Source organism: Panthera tigris, chromosome F3, assembly GCF_018350195.1.
Source record: "Panthera tigris isolate Pti1 chromosome F3, P.tigris_Pti1_mat1.1, whole genome shotgun sequence".
Classification (NCBI taxonomy): Eukaryota; Metazoa; Chordata; class Mammalia; order Carnivora; family Felidae; genus Panthera; species Panthera tigris.
Window position 1 is genome coordinate 44,859,226 of NC_056678.1, and position 20,859 is coordinate 44,880,084.

General features: G+C 53.9%; 1 protein-coding gene across 1 annotated transcript in view; it reads left to right on the plus strand.

The window, feature by feature from the left end:
• Positions 1 to 912: 912 nt before the first annotated feature.
• The window catches only part of LOC102963911 (ras association domain-containing protein 5), a 28,807-nt gene continuing 8,860 nt past the window's right edge, over positions 913 to 20,859 (plus strand). Inside the window, exon 1 of the mRNA XM_042975466.1 lies at positions 913 to 1,427. Within this exon, the coding sequence (XP_042831400.1) occupies positions 1,308 to 1,427 (120 nt within the window). The 5' untranslated portion in view covers positions 913 to 1,307. The remainder of the gene's footprint in view (positions 1,428 to 20,859) is intronic.

Consider the following 20,859-nt stretch of genomic DNA (forward strand, 5'->3'; position numbering starts at 1 on the left):
TTTTGGGAGAGAGAGAGAGAGGGAAGGGGAGGGACAGAGAGAGGGAGAGAGAGAGAGAGAATCCCAAGCAGACTGCGCACTGTCAGATGCTGGGCTGGAAGTCAGGAACCATGAGATCATGACCGGAAGTCTGACATTTAAGGGACCGAGCCACCCAGGCGCCGCAACGTGGGCCATCTCTGATGGGAATGACAAGAACTGGCAAAGACCCCTCTTGCCAGAGTGTCAGGAAAGTGCACAAATAACCTGGGTGGTGGCTGCAGACTCCTTTGATATCCTGAGTCTTCCTGAGGGCCAAGTTCTGCGTGTGTGGGTGGAAGGGGAGGCTTGCTCTCCAGGTTGCCATAACTTTGCATATGATTTGCATATGTTTGTGGGGCCCCTGCAGTTTCTTCTGGCGTCTCCAAGTTAAAATATTGCTGCTTCTGCAGACAGAACAGATATTGATTTTCTTCTTCTCTGGTTACTTCTCTAACCACTCTGATTGACCCGGCTCCTTCGCCCAGTGAATGGGGGCTGTGAGAGTGGGATGAGGAGGTGGACGGGGGGGGGGGGGGGGGGGGGGGGGGGAGGAGAGACGCTGACGACCCTATAGCACATTCTACTCCGTGAACATGAGCCATCATGGGTGATGAGAATGAGCTGTCTCCAGAAGGATGAAGAAAAGACCTAGGGAAGTGTCTCCCTCGGGTGCGTCCTGGTCTGTTCCTTCCCCGCATCCTTGACCTGACCTCTGGTGCCCCGGGTCCACCTGGCCCCGGGATCCAGCGCCACCCAGTGAGGCGGGAGGCGCGGGGTGGGGTGGGGGTGGGGGGGAGCGCGGGCGGGGGAGGGGCGCCGCGACAGCAGAGCAGGGCTTTGGGGAACCTTGCGAGAGGAAGTGGCTTCCGACTTCTCCGCGCGCAGGGCGAGCGGCAGGAAAGGCGCGGGCAGGGGGAGGAGGTGTCGAGATGGCACTCCGCGCGCGGGGCGGAGGGGACGAAACCGCAGATGCCGAGTGAGCCGGCGAGCGCAGCGCGCGAGGCGGGCGCCCACGTCCCACCCCGGAGCTTGCAGCGCCGGCGGCGCGCGGGGAAGCGCGCAGGTTACGCCGCCGCCCCAGCCGCTCGGGCCCGGGCTGAGAGCCCAGGCGGCCGGCTCCGGCTGCGCCTGGCCCCGTGACCGCCCACCCGCCGGCGGGGCTGGGAGCTCGCGCCCCGCGGGGCCCGGGGCGGGGACCCCCCCCCCCCGACCCCGACCCCAACCTCGGCCGCCGCGTGAGCCCGGCCGGTCACACGCGCCCGCTGCCTCGCGGGGCTCCGGGCTAGATGACGGTGGACAGCAGCATGAGTAGTGGGTACTGCAGCCTGGAGGAGGAACTGGAGGATTGCTTCTTCACTGCCAAGACCACCTTCTTCAGAAATGTGCAGACCAAACAAACTCCGAAGGTAAACCTGATGATCGAATGCAAGAGCGGTTCACGGGGGGGGGGGGGCGGGGGGGAATAACCTCGGGTCTGGAAGGGAAACCTGCATCCTGGCCGACAGGCAAAGCCATGTGTTACCACTGCCGGTGGCCGGTTGCCCTGGGGACCCTCGTGAATTTGTCTGCTGAGCCGACCTAGGGTTGGATCTGGAGCCCTTCGGGGACCACCAGCAAGCACTGTTCTCTTTTTACTGCCCTTTTCAGTATTTCCTGTCCCTGGACCTTTTCAAAATGGCTCTCTATGACTTGGGGACAGCGCCTGGCTCAGGGTCTGGCAGCCTGCTTACCTGTGCCTGGGGAGGGTGACGGGGCAACTACTTTTTTTTTTTTTTTTTTTTTTTTTTCATTTAACTCCCCAAACCTGAGCTTTGAAGCTCTAGATGGAAAGTGGATGGCACCCGGTAGGATAAACATTCATAGGTTGAAACTTCCGTATTGTGGGTAGCCAGGAACCATCTTAAAACACAGTTTTAGCAACTTTGCAGAAGTGCGTCAAGTTTTTAGAAGCAAACTATAATTTCTCTTCTACGTCATTGTCCTATGACCGTTTTAACTTACTGGCTTGCTTGGGGTAACCTCAAGGGCGAGTGTATGTGTTTCCTAATGGGGTCCTAGTGCTTCTTGTAGCAACTCTGGACACCCAGCATGCCTGAGGCCCCTGGCCACACCCTCCCAGTTGCCACAGATCACTTATCTGCCACATACTTGGTGGGAGTGGTGGCAGAGCTCTGTTTATTTGTTATGTTATTTAGATGAGAGGGATCCAAGCCAAGCCTTTGGAGAGGTTACCTAAAAGAGACTGTTTGTAGACCGAAGTGAGCCGTTAAATTGCACAGGTGTGTGCAGGCTCATCATTAATTTAGCAGTCTTACATGGATAGATTCACGAAAAACTTCCCCAGGCCTGACTCTGGGGCCTCCTTTGTGAATAATTCATCTTGCCTGTAGGTCCTGCATTTGCTGGGTTCTGACATCACACGAATGTACTGGACCTTTCAATTGTGAGAGGGTACCCAAGAACCAAAGGAAAGGTTTTGATTTTAATGTTCGAAGGAATCAACTAAAACAGGCCCCTGGAACCAGCACCTGCTTTCTGGGGCACCCCTTTATGAGGCTGGAGAGCAGGGATGTTTCTGGAGGGCTGGGGGCGGGAGCAGGTAGAGCTGTAGATAGGGCTCATGCAGAACAGTGTGGTTGCAGACGGGAGGTGTCCTGCTCTCTCCTTAGGGTTCTTGCCTCATTGTGTGGACTGCCCCCCAACCCCCACCCCGAAGGTACTCCAGCCGTCTAGGGTCTTTAAGACTGGTGGCTCTCAACCTTAGCCACATACTGGGGAGCTTTAGAAAATGTGGGTACCTGCCCACAACTGGAGAGTCTGACTTAATTGGCTTGGGGTACAGCCTGGGCATCAGGATTTTGAAAAGCTCCCCAGGTAACTCTGATATGCAACTGAGGTACAACCATTGCTCGAGCGAGTTTTGCTGCTGCCTGGGAAGGAAATGGTTCCTGTTTTTAAAACAAAGTTTAGCTGCTGTGCTTACTGCCAGCCAGGCTGTAAGCTCTTGGTCCCAGAAGGTGGGCTTTTTGCATGATTGGGTGGAGGAAGACGCACTGCAAAGCTGAGGTTTCTTTTACTTGACAAATGAAGGAGGTAGCCGTTTCTGGTATTTCTTGGGAGAGATAGAAATACCATACACGGAAATATGCTGGGGTGGGGTTGGGGGTGGTGGGTGACTTGGTCGTTGGCCCAAACAGCCTCCTGTCCTCCTCCCTGCCTCCCAACACTCCTTCCCAGCATCAGTCCTGAAAATACTTTGGTTTGGCGCCCACATCAGCTCTTTCTTTACTCTGTCTAGTTCTTAAATCCATTCCCTATCATGACGCCTCTGCATATCTCCCTGCCTCATTTTGCCCAAGCACAGAAGCCCTCGGGGGGGCAGGAGTCCCTTCTAAGAAACTCCTGGGTGAGCCCCGGACAGGGTGATAAGGAGAAGCGCTTCCAAAAGGAAGGGGTGGTAGGCACCCCCACCCCCTAGCCTCACCCCTGCCGAGCCACTGTATGAGATCTGTGACCCAAGGGCAGGGCTCCTCAGCCTGGACTTGCCTTCAGTGCAGTCCCCTCCGGGGAGGGACAGGGCACCCTCTGCCTGGCAGCGAGACCTGGGGTGGCCCTGCCGGCTGTAAAGGGAGCCGTCTGTCAAGAGGCGTGTGACTGACTCAGGAACTGAGGAAGCTTCATCCAAATGTTTCCTTCTTTCAGCCTTCGAAGTGTTGTTCTGCCTTTAATCACATTTTTAGCTCTGTCTTCAACCTGCTTCTTGGAAAGAGATTTCAAAGAGATCTGTCAAATCACGACCTCATTCTAACCCCCAACGATGATGCTTTTTTCCTGACTCAGAGATCGCCTCTGAGCGCCTAAGGGGATTTCTCTTTCCTGTCTCCACGGAAAGTGTTTGTGTGTTTCCTGGTGGCTGAGAGACTAGGGCCCCCATTCAGGCAAGGTAAAGACAGCGGCTATAAATAGCCTTGTCAGAACAACCTGTATCTGCTGCTGGCCCGAGCCTGGCTGGGACCAAGCCATGGGGCAGCCTCGCTGCTGTTCCTGGTGCCACCACCTGGGAGTTGTCACTAGCCCAGCCTCCAAGGAGTCCCTGTCTCCAGCCCCTTTGGTGGGAGATTGGGGAGTGAGGAAAGCCTCCCCTTTCACAGAAAGGAGGCACCTGAAGGTAGATTGCAGCAGAGAAAGGGGACCGAGCCCTGGGCTCTTGCAGAAAATGGCAGCTGCCTGGGGAGCTGTGTCTCTGAGAGACAGGGCCACTGGGCAGCTTCAGGAGGTGAGGCCGTGCTGTCCGGGGAGTGTCCCCCTTGCCTGAGCACAGTTAGGTTGCATTTCCTTGGGTTTTCTGTGTCCAAATGAGGCTCCTGGAGGCTTCAGGGAGCACCCACCTGTGTGCCTGGCAAGGTGCACCCTGCCACCCCAGTCTACCATTCTGCAGCCTAGAGGGGTGGGGGCCTGTCCAAGGTCATGCAGCAAGTTTTTGATGGACCCAGGGTTAGAACCTACATCTCTTGCCTCCTGACCCTGAGATTTTTCTGCATTAGTCCTACAAAAGGCAGCATGTGACGGTGCAGGGCCGGTGACAGTGAAGGCAGACCCTCTGGCCATCCCTGCCATCTGCTTCTTTATTCCTGTCTGGGGTCTGACCCTGGAAGTGGGGCCGGCTTCCACCCGCCAGGTTTCCAAATGCCCACGGGTGGCGGCAGTTTAGGGTTTGGCCTCTGAACTCTCCTTGCGTGTTCAGCAGGCTCCGGGACCCGAGGACACTGGGGCCACCCCATACGTCGGGGTGGCTGCTCCGAAAACACACGGAGCCTACTTCTTGCAGAGTGTCAGAACTGAAAGGGATCCATCTGGTGTGGTGCCCCACTTTACAGATGGAGAAACTGAGGCCCAGAGGGATGGGAGGACTTCACGAGGCCACAGGTGTGACCAGGTGGGGCCAGGACTAACACCCTTCTTGGACTCCTTGTCAGGTGCTATGCTTCATCCTCTTCACTCAGTGAATGGGCCAGGACAGTCTTGGGTCCTTGTCCTCTCAGAGCCTCCTACAAAATGGAAAGACCCAAACAACCTCAGGCTCCGTCCCATAAGGCACACTAGCCAAGGGGACATTGACTGTGCATTGAACTGGCAGGGAGTTCCCTGCCATCAGTTCCAAAATCTTGCAACTTTAATCATGTACAAGTTCTTTTTGGTGTCTATCCTAAAATCCTGCTTGTTGTGTGTTTTCTTTGTGGCTATGGAGAGCAGAGGGTTGACTCTGTCGATGGTTAAATGTCCTGAAGCCCACGTGGGACACACTCCCATCCTCCTCCACTTGCACCCTCAGGTTTTCTCTGGTCTGGGTTGACACCACTGATCCTTGAAACATTCAAGGCAGATGCACAGAGGAAGGGGCTCACAGAGGTCGGAGTAGAAGCCCCTCTGGTTCTGTTCCTGCATTCGGTCTCATCTCCTCACACCTCCTCTCCTCCGTCACTCCCTTCCTGGACGGGGCCTCTGTGGCACTCCGGGGACGTCAGCCAACCCTGATGACCAGTCAGGGAAATACCCATGGCTCTGCCAGCAGCAGACACAGCCCCTGCCCCTGCCCTTCTTGGCATAAGAGAAAAGAATACTAAAAATAAATGTGTTCCAAATGTGAGCAATAGAAATAAAAATAAGAATCTTCAGAACCATTGTTTTAGGTGCTATCTCAGAAGCCTGCACAGACCAAGGCGAACCTCAAAAGATGTTTCATGCCGGCCCAGCCCCAGGATAGCCCTCCTTTTAGTCCGTAGGCTGTATCCTCCTCCCGTGGAGTTCTTTGCCATTTGCCTTCTCTGGTCCTTCCCGGCGTTGCTTTTCTCCGTGAAGATGGAAAGCCTTCTAAGACCGCAAGTCACATCCCCTTCAGCTGCAATGCAGCACCAAGCACTGGTTTCACAAGCAGAGTTCTGTCCAAGCGCTGGTTAGGTTTAGTTGCCATGTCTTCTCTCCGGCATCCTGTATCATCAGGAGAGACTAAAGGTTCTAACGGCCCCTGTTTTTCAGTCATGGAACACAAGAGCAGTTTATTCCCGCCCCGCCCCCCCCCCCCCCCCCACTTTAAGTCAAGTTGCATTGGCAGGTGGGGGCTCAGGATAACACATGCAGATTTTTTGTGGGCCAGGCCCGGAAATGGTGTGTTTCTTACACCCACACGCCATTGGCCAGAACTCAGTCACATGGCCGCACCTGACCACGAGGGAGGTTGGGAAATGAAGTACAGCTGTGAGCCCAGGTGGCAGAGGAAGAGGCTGTGGTGAGCATTCAGCTGTCTCTGCACGCACCCTTCCTCCCACCTTCTCTGCGCAACCGCCTTTGGAAGTTCTGCTCATACTTTCTTGGGGACGGGCCATAGCTGTCTCTCCAGTCTTGTACCTCTCCTTCATCTGTCGCCACGGATATGCCGTTCCCGGGATGAGCTCCTGTCTCCCCCTGCTACACTGGCAGCTCCTTGAGGACAGATGCTTCTCCTTACTCAGCGCTTCTCCACTCCTCTGGAGCATCGGAAGCCCCCAGTGCTGCTCCCAGGTGGTCCAGCCCCCTGCCTCGGAGCGCCCTTTGGATCAGGTTTTGAAAGTGGAGATTCGGGGGCCCCACCTCAGACTTACTGGGTCATGAATCTTTGGAAGTAGGACCACCCTCAAACCTGCCTTCCTCCGGGTGATGAGCCTATTTATTGAAGTCTAGGAACCACCTATTTAGGAAATATTTAGTAACTTCCGTTGAAATACGAGACGGCATTTATCAGAGTCCAGAGAGGTTCTTAGGCTGGAAATTGAAGCCAGAAGGTACAAGGATCTGTCCCTGGCCACACAGCTAAGTAGCGACAGAACCGAGGCCTCGGGGCCCCTGGGGCCCCATTGTTCTCCCTACGACCTGCCACCTGCCGAACAAGGCTGCTGCAGTGGCAGCCTTTTGCCGTCGTGACCGGCACGTGCTGTAGTGGAAACAGCACAGACCCATGAGCCAAGTCCTGGCTTGTCATCCCCGCTGCAGCTCGTAACTGAGGAGCTGTGGCCAAGTCTCTTCATCCCTCCGGGCTGGGACCTTCATTGTCCTTCCCACGACAGCACCTGTGGGAGGAGCCTGTCCTCATTTTCTTCCCCAAGAGTCCCTCGCCTCTTTGCACGGGAGCAGACCCTTCTCACCACCTTCTCATGGAGTTTAGGTATTGACGACCAAGCTGTAAGTTGTAAGGGCTTCCCCGGCGTGGGGGCAGGAAGAGGGCCTACATGACTGACCCCGGAGGCCCCTCCTCTACGACTCCTTGGGACTCAAGACATCCTCACCTCTGTGTCCAGATGCCTCCCCTCTGGCCCACCCTTCCTTCTTCGCAAGTTGAGACCATTTACTCTGCCTCAGCTGGCTTTTCCCTGTAGAGCAATTCCAGTTACAATTTGGGGCACCTGCCACATCCATCCATCCAGGCAGTTAAGGAGAAAGGAAGAAAGATTACACACTAGCATCAAATTCCAGCTCTTAGTTCACAGTGTCGGGTTGGACTCTAGATCCAGCTTCCAGCCCGAGTTTGGAAGGGTGGCCCCACTGGGCTCAGGCTGGGTGCCCAGGAGCCTGGGTTCCCTTCTGTCTTCCACTCTCGACTCATCAGGTAACCCACACCTGTGTACTTTCTGGCTTTGGGATCCTTCTGTATGAAGGACCCAGACCTGTCCTCATTAAGGGCCTTGGTTTCCTCTTCAGTCTACCTGTAAAAGAAAGTGGGGACCCAGGCCTGGCCTGGCATATATTCCCTGAGGAAAGAGGACAGGATAACTTTGCCAAGAATCAGGAGCATTGACTTTCAGGCCCAGGAGGACAAAGGGAGCTGTAGGGACAGAAAACTCTGGGTCACTGGGCCTGTGGCTTCTGTCGGCGGTGCTGTCCTCTCTTCTCTTCTCCCGCTCCACCCCAGCTTAGCTTAGCTTAACACTCTCCAGCCTATGTCCCCCATCTATCTCTCTTCCTGGGTCTAGAACCAAATATTCTGTAGCCTTTTGGGGGGCTCCCATGCCCTTGGACAGCTAAAATTTAATATATCCGGAAACAACTCATAGTTCTGCCCATAACTGATTTCTCTTGGTATCTCTGCCTCACCCTCGCAGTCACCTACCTTTGAAACCCCGGCATCTCCCCCTCCTCCCTTTTGTCCACTCCGTCACTGTGGGTTCTGCCTCCAGTGCTGCAGATGCCAAACCTCTCCTTTCTGTCCCCTGCCCTGTGTTGGGTGACCATCACCTCTCACCTGTATACTCCTGGAAGTCACCCAACTGCTTTCCGTCCCGTTTCTTCCCCTTTTGTACACCCTGCTTATGACTGCCAGGGGCATATCATCTGGTATCACGAAGCCTTCCGAGTCTCCTCCTTGCTTCCAGAGTGAAGCCCACACTTGACTCTGGTTCTTTATATAGCCTCCCAAACCCTGCAATACCTGGCCTCAGTCAAACCATTGTGTTTTTAACTTTCAGCACTGAGCGCCAGGGGTAAGGAGGACAAGGACAGATAAAACTCAGTCTCTGCACTTACAGACCGATGTTGTGCAACAGACCCTAGTTCCTCCCCTCCTCATCCATGAAGTGTCTGGATGGGTGGGGGCCGCTGGGCGGAGGGACGGCCAGGTGGAAGACACTCTGCACGTGACACATGACTTTCACCAGGATGTGGCAGCCGCTCCCGGGACCGGGAGCTGGAGGGGCCGGCTCCCAGGATCAAGGGGTTTGGGCATGAATAGCCTAGGAGGTGGTGAGGGCAGGCTGGCAGCAGACTGGCAGTGATGGGGCTGCGGCAGCCCCTGGGAGGGGCGTGGGAGATTACCTTGACCTCTGAAAGGCGTATACTCCCCGAGGTGGAGCAGACTGCCAGGAGTCATTGCAGCCATTCCCCTGTTTCCAAGCAAGCCTGCAGGGAATCCAGCACAGGCAGGGGAGGGGAAGCTGTACTCATTCCCGCCATCCTCCTCCAATTCATTTTTCAGCCCTTCCTTGCCCGGGGTGCCATACAACGCGATTCCAGCTGCTTGGATCCCTGCTCCACGGGGCACTGTGAGTGTAGGGAGGGCAGCAGCCCAGCGCCAACTGGTCCCGACAGACCACACAGGCAGAATTTCAGTTGTTGTCAAGCCAAAAGATTGGCACCTTCCATGAGGTCGTATGTGAAAGAGGGCTAGCCAAGGGGGAGGCCCCCACCCCTCATTCGTCCCACTCCAAGACACGTGCTCCTCCCACTACACACTTGGCGCTTTGGGTGAGACTCGAGTTTGAAAAGCTCCAAATGAGCTCCAGCCACCCATCTCAAACTCTGTTCACACCCCGTAGGCAGCGGGGGTTCTCATTCAGCTAGTTCCCTGAAATCCAGGTCAATTCTTCCTGCTCTGGTCTTGGGAAATCTGGCTCACCATACTCCGCTATCACCATTGCATCAACCTCCAGTTCGTGAGCCCCTCAGTGTCCTTCTCATCGCCTGGCGGTCCCCCAGTGGGAAGAGTGGTGTAGAATGGTCCCCCGCACCGTGATGTGGATGGCAGGCGGGAGCCGGTCTGCAGGGCTCTGACCTTGCAGTGGGGAATGAGAGGCAGGTCTCCACTGGCTGGAACACCAGGCGAGGCGGTAGGCGGGGCTAATCTCTACATTCACGCACGCAGGGGAGGTGTGGGTTCGTGAGGAGAATGTGGAAGCTGGTGGATCTAGGGCGTCTAGAGATCATTTCCCATTGTGCCCACTTCTCTGTGCCCCCCAAACACCAGCATATCTTTTCTATCCCTCCTTTTGATGGGCTGTAATTTCCTGGACAAAGGACCACATCTTGGTCATCATTGTGTCCTCGGCACGTGGTAGGTGCTTGATGCACGTTTGGTAAGGAGGGGTGGGCTTGGATCTTCCTTCTAAATAAGAGAGCCCGAAGAGGCAGCAGGGGCTCCCCGGAAGGCCCATGCACAAACGCTTTAGGGCACGGTATGTGAAAGCTGATCTCCCAGACTGTTTTCAAGGGAAGCTTGCTCAGATTCTGGATGTGGAATCGATGGATTTTTCCAGTAACTGTGAGAAGAAAAATCTCACTGAGTGAGCAGAAAATGCAAGGACAACTTTCCAAACATAGAGCGGCCTCTCCAACCCATCTGTGATTGCTCAGCTGTTTGCCCTGGAGGATGAGGGCAGGCAGGGCTGGGTCACTAAGCAACCGGGCCCTGGCACCTGCTGGCAGGAGTTGGTGTGGTCCTTCCTCATGTGGGGCCTGGGAGGGGGAGGGTTGGCGCCCAGGGGCCCATGTGAGGAGGCGGGAGAGCCTTCTGTGATGGGTTTCTTCTCTCTGCCTTTCAGCTGTGGAGAGAGGCAGGTTCAGGGGGAAGAACCAACATACTTCTCATTTAACTTCCCAGTCTAATTCTAAGCAAGTGGAGACCTTGGTTTGGCAGTCCTGGTAGTTCGAGTATCCTCTGTTGGCTCAGGTGATGTGGGCAGGTGAATCGGTGCTGGGCCTGGGAACCCAAGCCACAAGCCTTCACTGTGTGTGACCTCAGGAAGCAGGCTCACCGCTCAAGTCCTTACTTTCTCCTTCTGTACAATGGGTGACTTGGCCCTCCAGTGAAGAATAAGCGCTAAAGGAGGGCCCAACTTTTGGTTGTGGGACCCCAAGGAGAACTCCCCAGCTTGGGATAATAAAAGACACGGAGATGGGTGATGAATTTTGACATGGGGATATGGGGTTCATGACTGGGGTATAAAGACCAGGAGGGGGTCTCCTGGCAAATGGCTAGAATGTATAACAGCGACAGTGAATTATTGGGCCCCGATGTGGTGGCAGGTGCTTTCCGTGCGCAGGCTCAGTTGATCCTCGCAACAACCATCTGTGCTTTCCATCTGACAGTGGGGAAACTGAGGTACCAAAGGGGTCATGCAGTACTAAGGGGCAGATCCAGGATTCAGGCCCAAGTCTAATGCCAGAACTCCTAGCCCCTAAGCTCTGCCGCTTCTCCTAAAGCTCTTTCTAGAGTTTTCCTACTTGAAGCCCCAGCAGTGAGGCCCAAAGGTGCCTACTGATGCAACCCCATGTCAGCAGCACCCATCTTGGAGCTTCTGAGGATGGTGCTCTTTGCCTGGCCATTCAGGAGGGGGAGGAAACCGAACATCCCTGTCCCATAGGCTGCATGACACAGTGAGAGGACACACACTTGAGAAGACTCAGAGTCACTTAATAATCACCTAAGACACGTTTCGGTATCACAGATTAGTCCCCAACATCGATGTGGGGTGGGGTTAGCCAGGCGGGCAGCACAGTGACAAGAGACACGTGTGGGCTGGTGAAGAGGCCCCAGCACCCAGCACCAGCCGGCTTGCCAAGCTGAGGGCATAGGTGGGGTCTCCAGTTAGAGGAAGCCGAGAGGGACTGCCCTCCTTCCCTCGGGCCAGTGCACACTGGTGTCCTGGAGTCCCCAGCCACCCCACCCCTTGTAGTAAGGGTGGGCCATGCAGGCGTGCTGGGCGCTGGGTACTGGCTCCCACGTGCCGCTCTCCACCTCTGAATTATCCGAATCTTTGACGGCATCGAATGCCCTGTACTTGAAGGAGCTCCAGCGAGCTGGAGCCCGGACGTAGTAGGAGACGGTGCCCCTGCAGCCAGGGTGCCCACGTCCTGTGCGGCCCAGGAGAGGGCCTGCAGTTACAACACACGAGCCGGGCTCCTAAAGCCACCCCCCGCCCCCGGCATGGCCCATGATTCTGCTGGCTTTGACTCTGTGCTCTCAGAGCCCATGGGATGGTCCACGGAGCTGAGGAGCCCTTTTTCAGGGTGTTCTTGTGCAGGGAGGTCCCCTGTGTGAGAGAGAGGAAGCAGTTTGGAGGTGGCCGTGGACGGCTCTGAAGGCGAGTCAATACCCAGCGCCCAGCGTGATGACTTCGGGACTATACCATGCCTCTGGGGCCTGCAGAAGAAAGAAGACACAGAAACACAGACGTGTTTCCCCAAATCTTCCTCTTGCTGACACATCCACTTCCCTAGGGGTGTATAAAGTTGGAAAGCCGGACATGGCTCCTTGACCGTGGCCAGCCATGATGGGTTGGAGGGAGAGCATCTGAGGCAGGTTGGGGAGTCCCCGCTACTTGGGTCACCTGACAACTCCGGCTGCTTCAGAATGGGGGTGCTTGGGCCTTTTCGGCCCGAGACTCCTTCAGATCTCTAAACCCAGGCTTCTGTGTGCCTGAGCGCCTCTCTAGAGAGCTTCTCTGGGAAGCTCTACGACCCTCCCCTCGCTGCAGAGCTCCTGTGTTTGGATCAGCCCTAGTGTCCTGCCCTTTGTTAGTGCACGCAGGAGAGTGGCCTGTGGCCAGGAAGAGAGCCTGGCCCCTGGAGGATGATGGGGCCTACGTGCTTGGAAGTGGGATCGCCTCCTCACTTGCTTGGAATATAGAAAGTAAGGGACGCTCCCAACTATATGGGAACCAGATGAAACAGGCCGGTTACAAGGCCTCCAGGCTCCTCTGCCCTTGGAATCCTCTTTTTTTTTTTTAATTGTGATAAAATATACGCTACGTAAAATTTACCACCTTAACCATTTTTACGTGTGCCGTTCCGTGGCATGAAGCACATTCACAATGTTGTGCAGCCACCACCACCGTCCATCTCCAGAACTTTCCATCTTCTCCGGCTGAAACTCTGTCCCCAGTAGACGGAAGCCCCCCGTTTGCCTCCCCCCAGCGCCCCTGGCAGCCGCCATTCTACGTTCCATCTCTGTAGATCTGACTGCTCTGGGAACCTCACGTAACTAGAATCATACGGTATTTGTCTTTATGTGACTGGCTTATTTCGCTGAGCATAATGTCTCCAGGGTTCATCCACGTTGTAGCATGTGCCAGAATTTCCTTCTTTTTTATGGATGAATAATATTGCATTGGGTGTCTACAGCACATTTTGTTCATCTACCTGTGTGTGCATCGGTGGGTGGCTTCTGCCTTTTGGTTAGTGTGAACAGTGCCGCTGTGACATGAGTGTCCAAACACCTGTTTAAGTTTTATTCTCATCTCTTTCAGGTGTATGCCCAAAAGCGGCCTTGCTGGATAATATGGTGATTCTTTGTGTTTAATTTTTTGAGGAGTTGCCATGCTGTTTCCCAGGCGGCTTCAGCATTTTGCATTCCCACCAGCAATGCACAGGCTTCTGATTTCTCCACAATCTTGCCAGCGCTTTGTATGTTCTGTGTTTTTGATAATGGCCATCCTAAATAAGCACGAGATGGCATCTCGTTTTGGTTTTGATTTGCATTTCCCTAATGATTAGTGATGTTGATACATCTTTTCATGTTCTTACTGGCCATCTGTATATCTTTGGAGAATGCCTATTCAAGTCTTTTGTCCATTTTTTTTTAAATTGTTTTTTTTCTATGTTGTTGTTGGCTTGTTGGGGTTCTTTATATGTCCTGGATAGCGGTCCTTTGTCAGACATATGATAAGTGGAATCTTGTTTAAATTGGTTCTGAAAAAGCAGGGTCCAGCCTTCAGAGAGACCGGAGTCTGGGACGGGGTAGTGAGACCCACTCAGTCCCTGCCCACCATCATCCCTGATTCACTGCTTAGTGCTCTGGATCACCCCTGTCTCACTCCACAGCTCTCTGCTTCTGGGTGGTCTGGGAATGCAGGGATGGAAAAGGTACAGTCGCTGGCTTTGGAGCCAAACTAAGGAAGCAGGGAGACGGAAAGGAGGCTGACCTAGGTGAGGCTGGGTGAGGGGACAGGGACCTAGATGGAAATCCAGTGAGGAAAACTAACCTGGAGAAAGACCTTCTCTTGCCCTAGGAACCCCAAAGGCATGAGAAAATGCCCCAAGGGAAAACTCCCGTGGCCGTTGAAGTAGAATGGGTGTCGCCCCCTTCTGCCTGGATTCACACTTGAGACCTCTGAGCTGAAAAGGGGGCTTCAGGAAGGCCCATGGCAGGGGAGAGTAGAGATGGAAGGGGGTTGCATCATCTACGGGGGTCTCCTCTGATTCCCAGTTATTGTCTCACAAGTCAGTAGATGCCGTGGACTAGGATATAGGAGCCTTATGCAATTCTGGAACCTTTGAATCTTCCCGTATTTGTTTGGGGATTTGTGTGCGTGTGTGTGTGCACACGTGTGTATGTGCACGTGTGTGTCTTATTACTTCTTTGTGTTTATTCAGTTGATTGGGCGAATGTTTAATGAGCCCTTCCTGTCTGCCAGGCACTGTCCGAGGAGCTACATCAGTGAACAGGGCAGTCCCTGTCCTCAGGGAGCTTGCCTTCTGTTATCAAGCTGCAGGGATGTGGGCTGATTGGCAGAGGCAGCCAGGCCACTGTGTCCAGGCCACGGCCAGGCAGGGGTGGCCAGGCAGGGGTGTGGGGGGAGTGTCAGGAAGACCTGTAGGGCAGAGTACACGTGCAGCGTTCCAGAGGGCAGAAGAGCAATAGTGTCCCTGGGGCCCACAGTGGCGAGGAAAAGAGAGGGAGGGAGTCCATCTAGGCCTGCGAGGGGTCCCTGGGACCAAGGTAACCAAATATGCTGGTTTGCCCGGGACTGTCCTGATTGTAGCACCGAAGGTCCTGCATCCCAAGAAAACTCTCAGTTCCAGGTCACCCTGCCTGGGACTCCGGCGTTGAAAGCACTGCTGACTTATTCACGAGACACGGTGGCCTATGGTGCCAGAGGGACCCGCGATACTTTAAGGGCCCACGAAAGTGTTTTGATTTCTTTTAAAATCAGGAGGAAGAAATCCTTTGTTTTCTATATAATAATAATATGTTTTTCTTGATATCAGTGCTATCAAAAAATAAAATTTCCAATCTTTGTTTTTTTTAATGGTGGAAGAGGGGCCCATAGCACTGAAGACAAAAGTGCTTAGGACACACAGAGTCACAACCTGGCTTTGGCTGAAGGGCCTGTCAGGAGATCAAGGTTAAGGCAAGAGGACTCCCACGTTGAGTCAGCCCCACCGCCCAACCTTTCCTCTGCCCTGCCAGACCGATGACCGCTGCCGCTGACGACGGTTACGATGATGGTTCGCTAGCTGCTGTTTCTCGAGCGCTTACTCTAAGCGTGCGTTGTGCTAAGCGCTTCCAGATGTGCAATCTCATTTCATCCCCGCGACAAGTGTGTAGAGAAGGCCTCGTTACCTGCGTTTCTCAGACGGAAATCCCAGTCTCAGGGACGCTGACTTGCCCACGTGCACAGACAACTGAGGGCACGCCAGCCGTGCAGGGTGGTGTGGTCTGGCGGTGAGGAGCAGGGGCTCTGGGTGATAGCACACCGCCCTCACCGAGTTATGGCAAAGATGAAATGAGACCGTGACTGCGAAACCCTGGCCTGTTGGCGATTTTTGCTATTATAACGAGGCGCCGCAGGGCTTGAACCCAGGTCACTGCGGCTCCAAGGCCCGCAGGGAGCTGATGTTCTCTGGTCCTGACTCACCCCGGAGGACCTGCCCCTGCTCGTAGACTGAGACGGCCACCTCAGTGAGGGGCACTGTGCACGGGCTCCAGGACACGCCGGCCGCCCGGGGAGCCCGCTGGCACGGCCTTCATCACGTGCGCACACGCGGAGCTGATCTGGCTGCCCAGAAGCGCCGAGGCTCTGCGCGGACGGCGCCTGCTGTCTGGTGTTCACGGTGCGCGCATCTCTGTCTTCCCTCCGCGGATAGCCTGTGCGCTCCCCAGGACGGGGGCCGTGGCCGGCCGCTTTCATGTCCCAAGGTGCCTTTCACACTCCCCACCCCATGGGCAACTCAATCAGTTACTGTTGACTGACTGTCTGCGTTGACCATCTGCTCTACAGTTTTGTCTTTGGGGACTTTAGTCTCTTTCCAGTTTCTCAAGTCCCACCCCCTTTTTATTTCCTGCTCCTCTACCTCCCCCGCCCTCCCCAGAGCAGCTCAAATTCTGCATGGCTCTGCTTGTAGGGATTGGCTCCGTGATGAAGCCCGCCCCTTCCTTCTTCTGATGGGAATAACCTACTGGAGGACACAGTTCAGGAGTTTCCAATCCTTTTACTTCTGGGACATTGGACAGCTCCATGGAAGGATCTGGGGGAATCAACCCCTTCACTGCCCAGGGTGAGGCTGGGACAATCATTCCAGAACACGGACCATCTGCGACCTGGAAGGGGGCCCTGTGGTGAGACCCTGTGTGGCTTCCTCTTTCCCATTTGGTTGAGGCTGTCACCAAGGGACCAATGAGCCTTGAATGTGGTCTGGGCTTTGGGCAGGGCGTTCCCATCCCAGGCAGAGGGGTGTCTGCCCCTTTCCTCTGAGGTTCCTATTCAGGACAGGCTTAACAGAAACATCAGGTGTGTGGGGCCCGTGCCGCTGTTGGGCAGCAGGGTAGGTGCGAGGTGTCCACAGATGTCCTTCTCATGCAGGAAGGCCTCGCCGAGGCTCTCCCCTCTCCCGACATAGGCCTGAGGTTGGTTTCCAAGGGGCAAGAGAGTGGCTGCGGGCAGATTTGCTAAGAGCTGAGAAAGAGGAAGTGTGGCAAAGACTCATGGTAAATGGCTTCCGGGATTGTTTTTGTTTTGTTTCCTTGGGTTGTGTGAGTTAGGAAGGTGTAAAGCTACTTGAGTTTGGCTCACACGGTGACTTACAGACGAGAGAGAAAGCAAGTGGCCAGTGGTGAGATAAGTAAGGCTGTAGAGGTGAGACGCGTTCTTATACCGTCTCACAACAGTCATTACCACTGCATTTCGGGCAAACCCAGCCGCCCTCCGAGGGGCCCCCACCCCCCAGCTCTCCGAAATAGAAGAGGAAGCAGTGACAAAAGAAGCCACCCTCCGATGTAAACTCGTAGAGCTGCAAAGGGGTCTCACTTCGTGATTTCACAGATGAGGAAACTGAGGCCCCGAGAGGGGAAGTGACTTGCCGGAGGCCGTCGGTCATGACGGTGTTGCACTGGTTCCTACCAGGAAGCCGTAAAGAGCTGAGCCACGGGGCTGGCCAGCCAGCCGAAGCCCGCGGCCCTTGCGGCCCTGCCTTGGCATCAGCCTCTCGGGGTGCCGGTCAGCGGGACATGTCCTGGGCCTGACTGCAGCCCGTGGCGGGGCCCTGGGCTGGGCGCCACCCAGCCTACTCCACCTTCTCCTTGCCTCCTCCTTGGAGGTCACCTCGGAGCTCTGCGGAGTCTTGCAAGGGGTAGGACAGAAGCACCATCATCAGACATCAGGTCTGTCTCCCTCCAGGGAGCATCTCATTGGGAAGATGGGATTAACACATGTGCAATAATAATTAAACAATAAAAGGCAGCATATAATTAGATCCAAATGCAGCCGCACAGGCTGTGAAGGCACCTCCATGGTCCTTGTAGTAGTGGATTTGTCAGCCAGCAGCTGCAGAGGCCCGTGGCATGTGGTAATTTGCAGCTTGGCGACGACAGGAATCTGAGGCTTCGGGGCCACGGGGCTGGGGTTTGGGAGTCAGTCCCCGAGCCAGTGCGTGAGCCCTGCTGCCCACGGGCATCCCTTCCTCAGCCAGCTTGTTGCCTCCTCATGGGAGACAGAAAGACAGTAAGCACAACTCCAATGAAGCGATGAAGCCTTTGCCCACTTGCACAACATGTCCATTAAGTGAGAGTGAGGACCAGGGGTGTGAGGAAACACAGGAAGTACATGGCTCTCGGCAAGAGTATCATTCAGAAGAAAGGCAGCATCCGGTACAAACCTGTATATGCCTTCCTCCAATTGGGAATGAAAATGTCGGAGATCTCCTATGGTAGGAGAGTGGAGAATGAGGACACCGCCATGGGCGATGGCACCAGGGGAGATGGGAGCTGTGTATTCTAAGCAGGAGAGACCGCCCAATGGTGGAGAGCAGAGGTGAGCAAACTCCTGCTCATGCACCGGATGCCATAAATAAAGTTTTATTGAAACATAGCCATGCTTGTCCTGCGGCTGCTTTGTGCTACAGTGGCAGAGTTAACTGGTTACCACAAAGACTGTATGGCCAGCAAAACCTACAGTATTTACTACCTGGCCCTCCGCAGAAAAAGTTTGCCAGCCACCAGAGCCAACAAACTCTATGGCATGGTGGTCAAGCCTGATTAAGTGCTCAAGGAAAATGAGAAGTGAGACTGGCTCATAGGGGTAGGACTTTGTAAGCCTGGGATGACCGTAACCATATGTGCCTTTGGATGGGTTTGATAATTTCCAAAACGGTTTTTGCACCCATTATCTCATTTGGTCTTACCTTGGCATGAATCCTATCAGCCAATAAAGGATTTGTATTTCAAATTGACAGATAAAGCTGAGGCTTAAGGAGGTTATCGGATTTCCTCAAGATCACTTAGTAGTGGGGGTCAGAACCCAAATGCATGCTTATGTCCATCCTGCAGGTATTTCCTCAGCCTCTACTTGTTCCGAGCTGCATCTAGGCTCTGGGATGCCGTGATGGATACGACAGGTATGGGTGCTTCTCTTACGGAACTCAGTCTACACTGAAATCCAAGGCTCATTGCTCTGTAATTCCTAGGGAGAAATAAGATCTTTCCCCCTACTCCTTGTAGGCAATAAGGAGCCATTGAAGGTTCTTGAGCAAGTACCTATTATCCATTTCATGCTTGGTGCCACTGGGCACAGAGAATAAATAGAAACATGGTGTAGGTCATTAAGAAAATTCACTCTAGCTGAGAAGACAACTCAAGATAGAGAGGTAGTCTACTTGGAGGTTAATATAAGTAGATGAGTATTTAAGTGCCAGATGGTATAGTGCTAGCTTTAGGTGTGGGTTCGCTTTAAGCTTGCTGGTGCTCAGTTTCCTCATCTGTGAAATGGGCATTCCCATGCATTTGTGGGGAGGATGAAGTGAACTAACACATGCCAAGTGATCAGAGTGCTGCCTGGCATACGTAGCTGGTAAATAAATGAAATAAGGGATGGTCATCATCACCATCATTCAAGGCAGGAGTGGTCAGAGAGGCCGGGGCAGGTTGCAGGACCTCAGGTGGGCAGATGGGAGCGATACGATGAAAACATCATGAAGGGAGAAGAGGCTGAGGAGTTTAACAAGAGGGAGAGTGAAGTTTTTGGCAAAAATGAAGTTTGTGGGATTCGGGTCAAGAAAAAAAATGGCATGAAGGTAGCTGATGTATCAGAATGTATCTGATTCTCCTCAGCTCACCGCTCACCCTGGGGCCCCTTTGTTGCTGGGGCTTTGACCGGCTGCCCTGTGTCCACCTGGGGATACTAGAAGCCACAGGACTCACTCAGAGCCTCTTCTTCCCCAGTGACCAAAATCAAGACGTGTGTCATTGATTAGAACGCAGTTAGAGGCACCTGGGTTGCTCAGTCGTTTAGGTGTCTGGCTCTTGATTTTGGCTCAGGTCATGATCTCATGGCTCCTGAGTTCAAGCCCCAGGTGGGGCTTTGTGCCGACAGCACGAAGCCTGCTTGGGATTCTCTCTCTGCCCCTCCCCCGCTCATGCTCTCTTTGTCTCTCTCAAAATAAATAAATTTAAAAAAAAACTTTAATAAAAAAAGAACGCAGAGTTAACCAATGTTTGGGTTTCTTTTTTTTTTTTTAAGTTTTATTTTTTTACTTATTTTTGAGAGAGACAGAGACAGAGAGAGAAAGCATGGGAGGGGGCAGAGAGAGAGGGAGAGAGAGAGAACCCCAAGCAGGCTCTGCACTGTCAGCACGGAACCTGATGGGGGGCTCGAACTCATGAACCACAAGGTCATGACCTGAGCCGAAATCAAGAGTCAGACCCTTAACCAGCTGAGCCACCCACGCACCCCTGGGTTTCTTCTTAAAGTAAAATTCAACTTCAGGTAAATCTGCTCTGAGACAGGCCCCAGACCACAGGGATGGTCCTCTTAACTTTGATGTTAAGGATAATATTTTTTAATGTTTATTTATTTTTGAGAGAGAGAGAGCCAGTGGGGGAGGGACAGAGAGAGCGGGAGACACAGAATCCAAAGCAGGCTCCAGGCTCTGAGCTGTCAGTGCAGAGCTCAACATGGGGCTTGAACTCACGAAACTATGAGATCACGACCTGAGCCGAAACCAAGAGTCCGACGCTCAACCGACTGAGCCACCCACGCGCCCCTGTGATATTTTGATAGAAAAGTTTGAGGATCACTCTCTCGGGGGAGCATTTCTGTTCTGACCCCTAGCAGCTAGCCTCTTCACGTGGCTGTACCCTAATAAACTCGAGCCCTGAGAGGCAACGCAGCCCTTTCCATAGCTTAGGATGTGGGAGCAGAAACCTATTTTTCACCAGTGTCTTGGATGTGCCAGCTGCATCGGGAACAGCTAAACCATCTGCCACTGATGCCAGCGGCTTAATCAGAGCGGATGAATTCCATGCCAGATGCACCGAGATGTGTAAACCCCCTACGAGGGACACCTCGCAGGCCGATGCTGGTATTTGTTCAATCAGAGTGAGTTCCCATTCTGTCTCCATCTTGGGCTAACCAGGAGACAAAACGCTAGCTGCATGGTTTCTAGCTTTGTACCCGTGAACGGAAACAAATCTTTCACTTTGAGGACTTGAAAATCTGGCAGGTGAATAGAAATTGAGGTCTTTGCCTTACCCTCTGAAGATTACTATATTATTGACCTTGTTCACAGAGCAGATATTTCCTTTTAGGTAAACCTCCGGGCAGTGAATATCTGTAGGTGGCCAAGTGTTAATTCTGCTGCTGGATGGCGACCCTTATGATCTGAAATGGGCTGCGAGGGGTCTATACCGGTTCTTCTCAAACATTGCTGAACATCAGAATTACCTCTGCCCAGGCTGGACCCCAGGCCATAAATCAGAATCTCCAGGATGGAGCCCAGTGTTTTTAGAGATCCCCTAGATGATTCCGTGTGTAGCCAAATTTA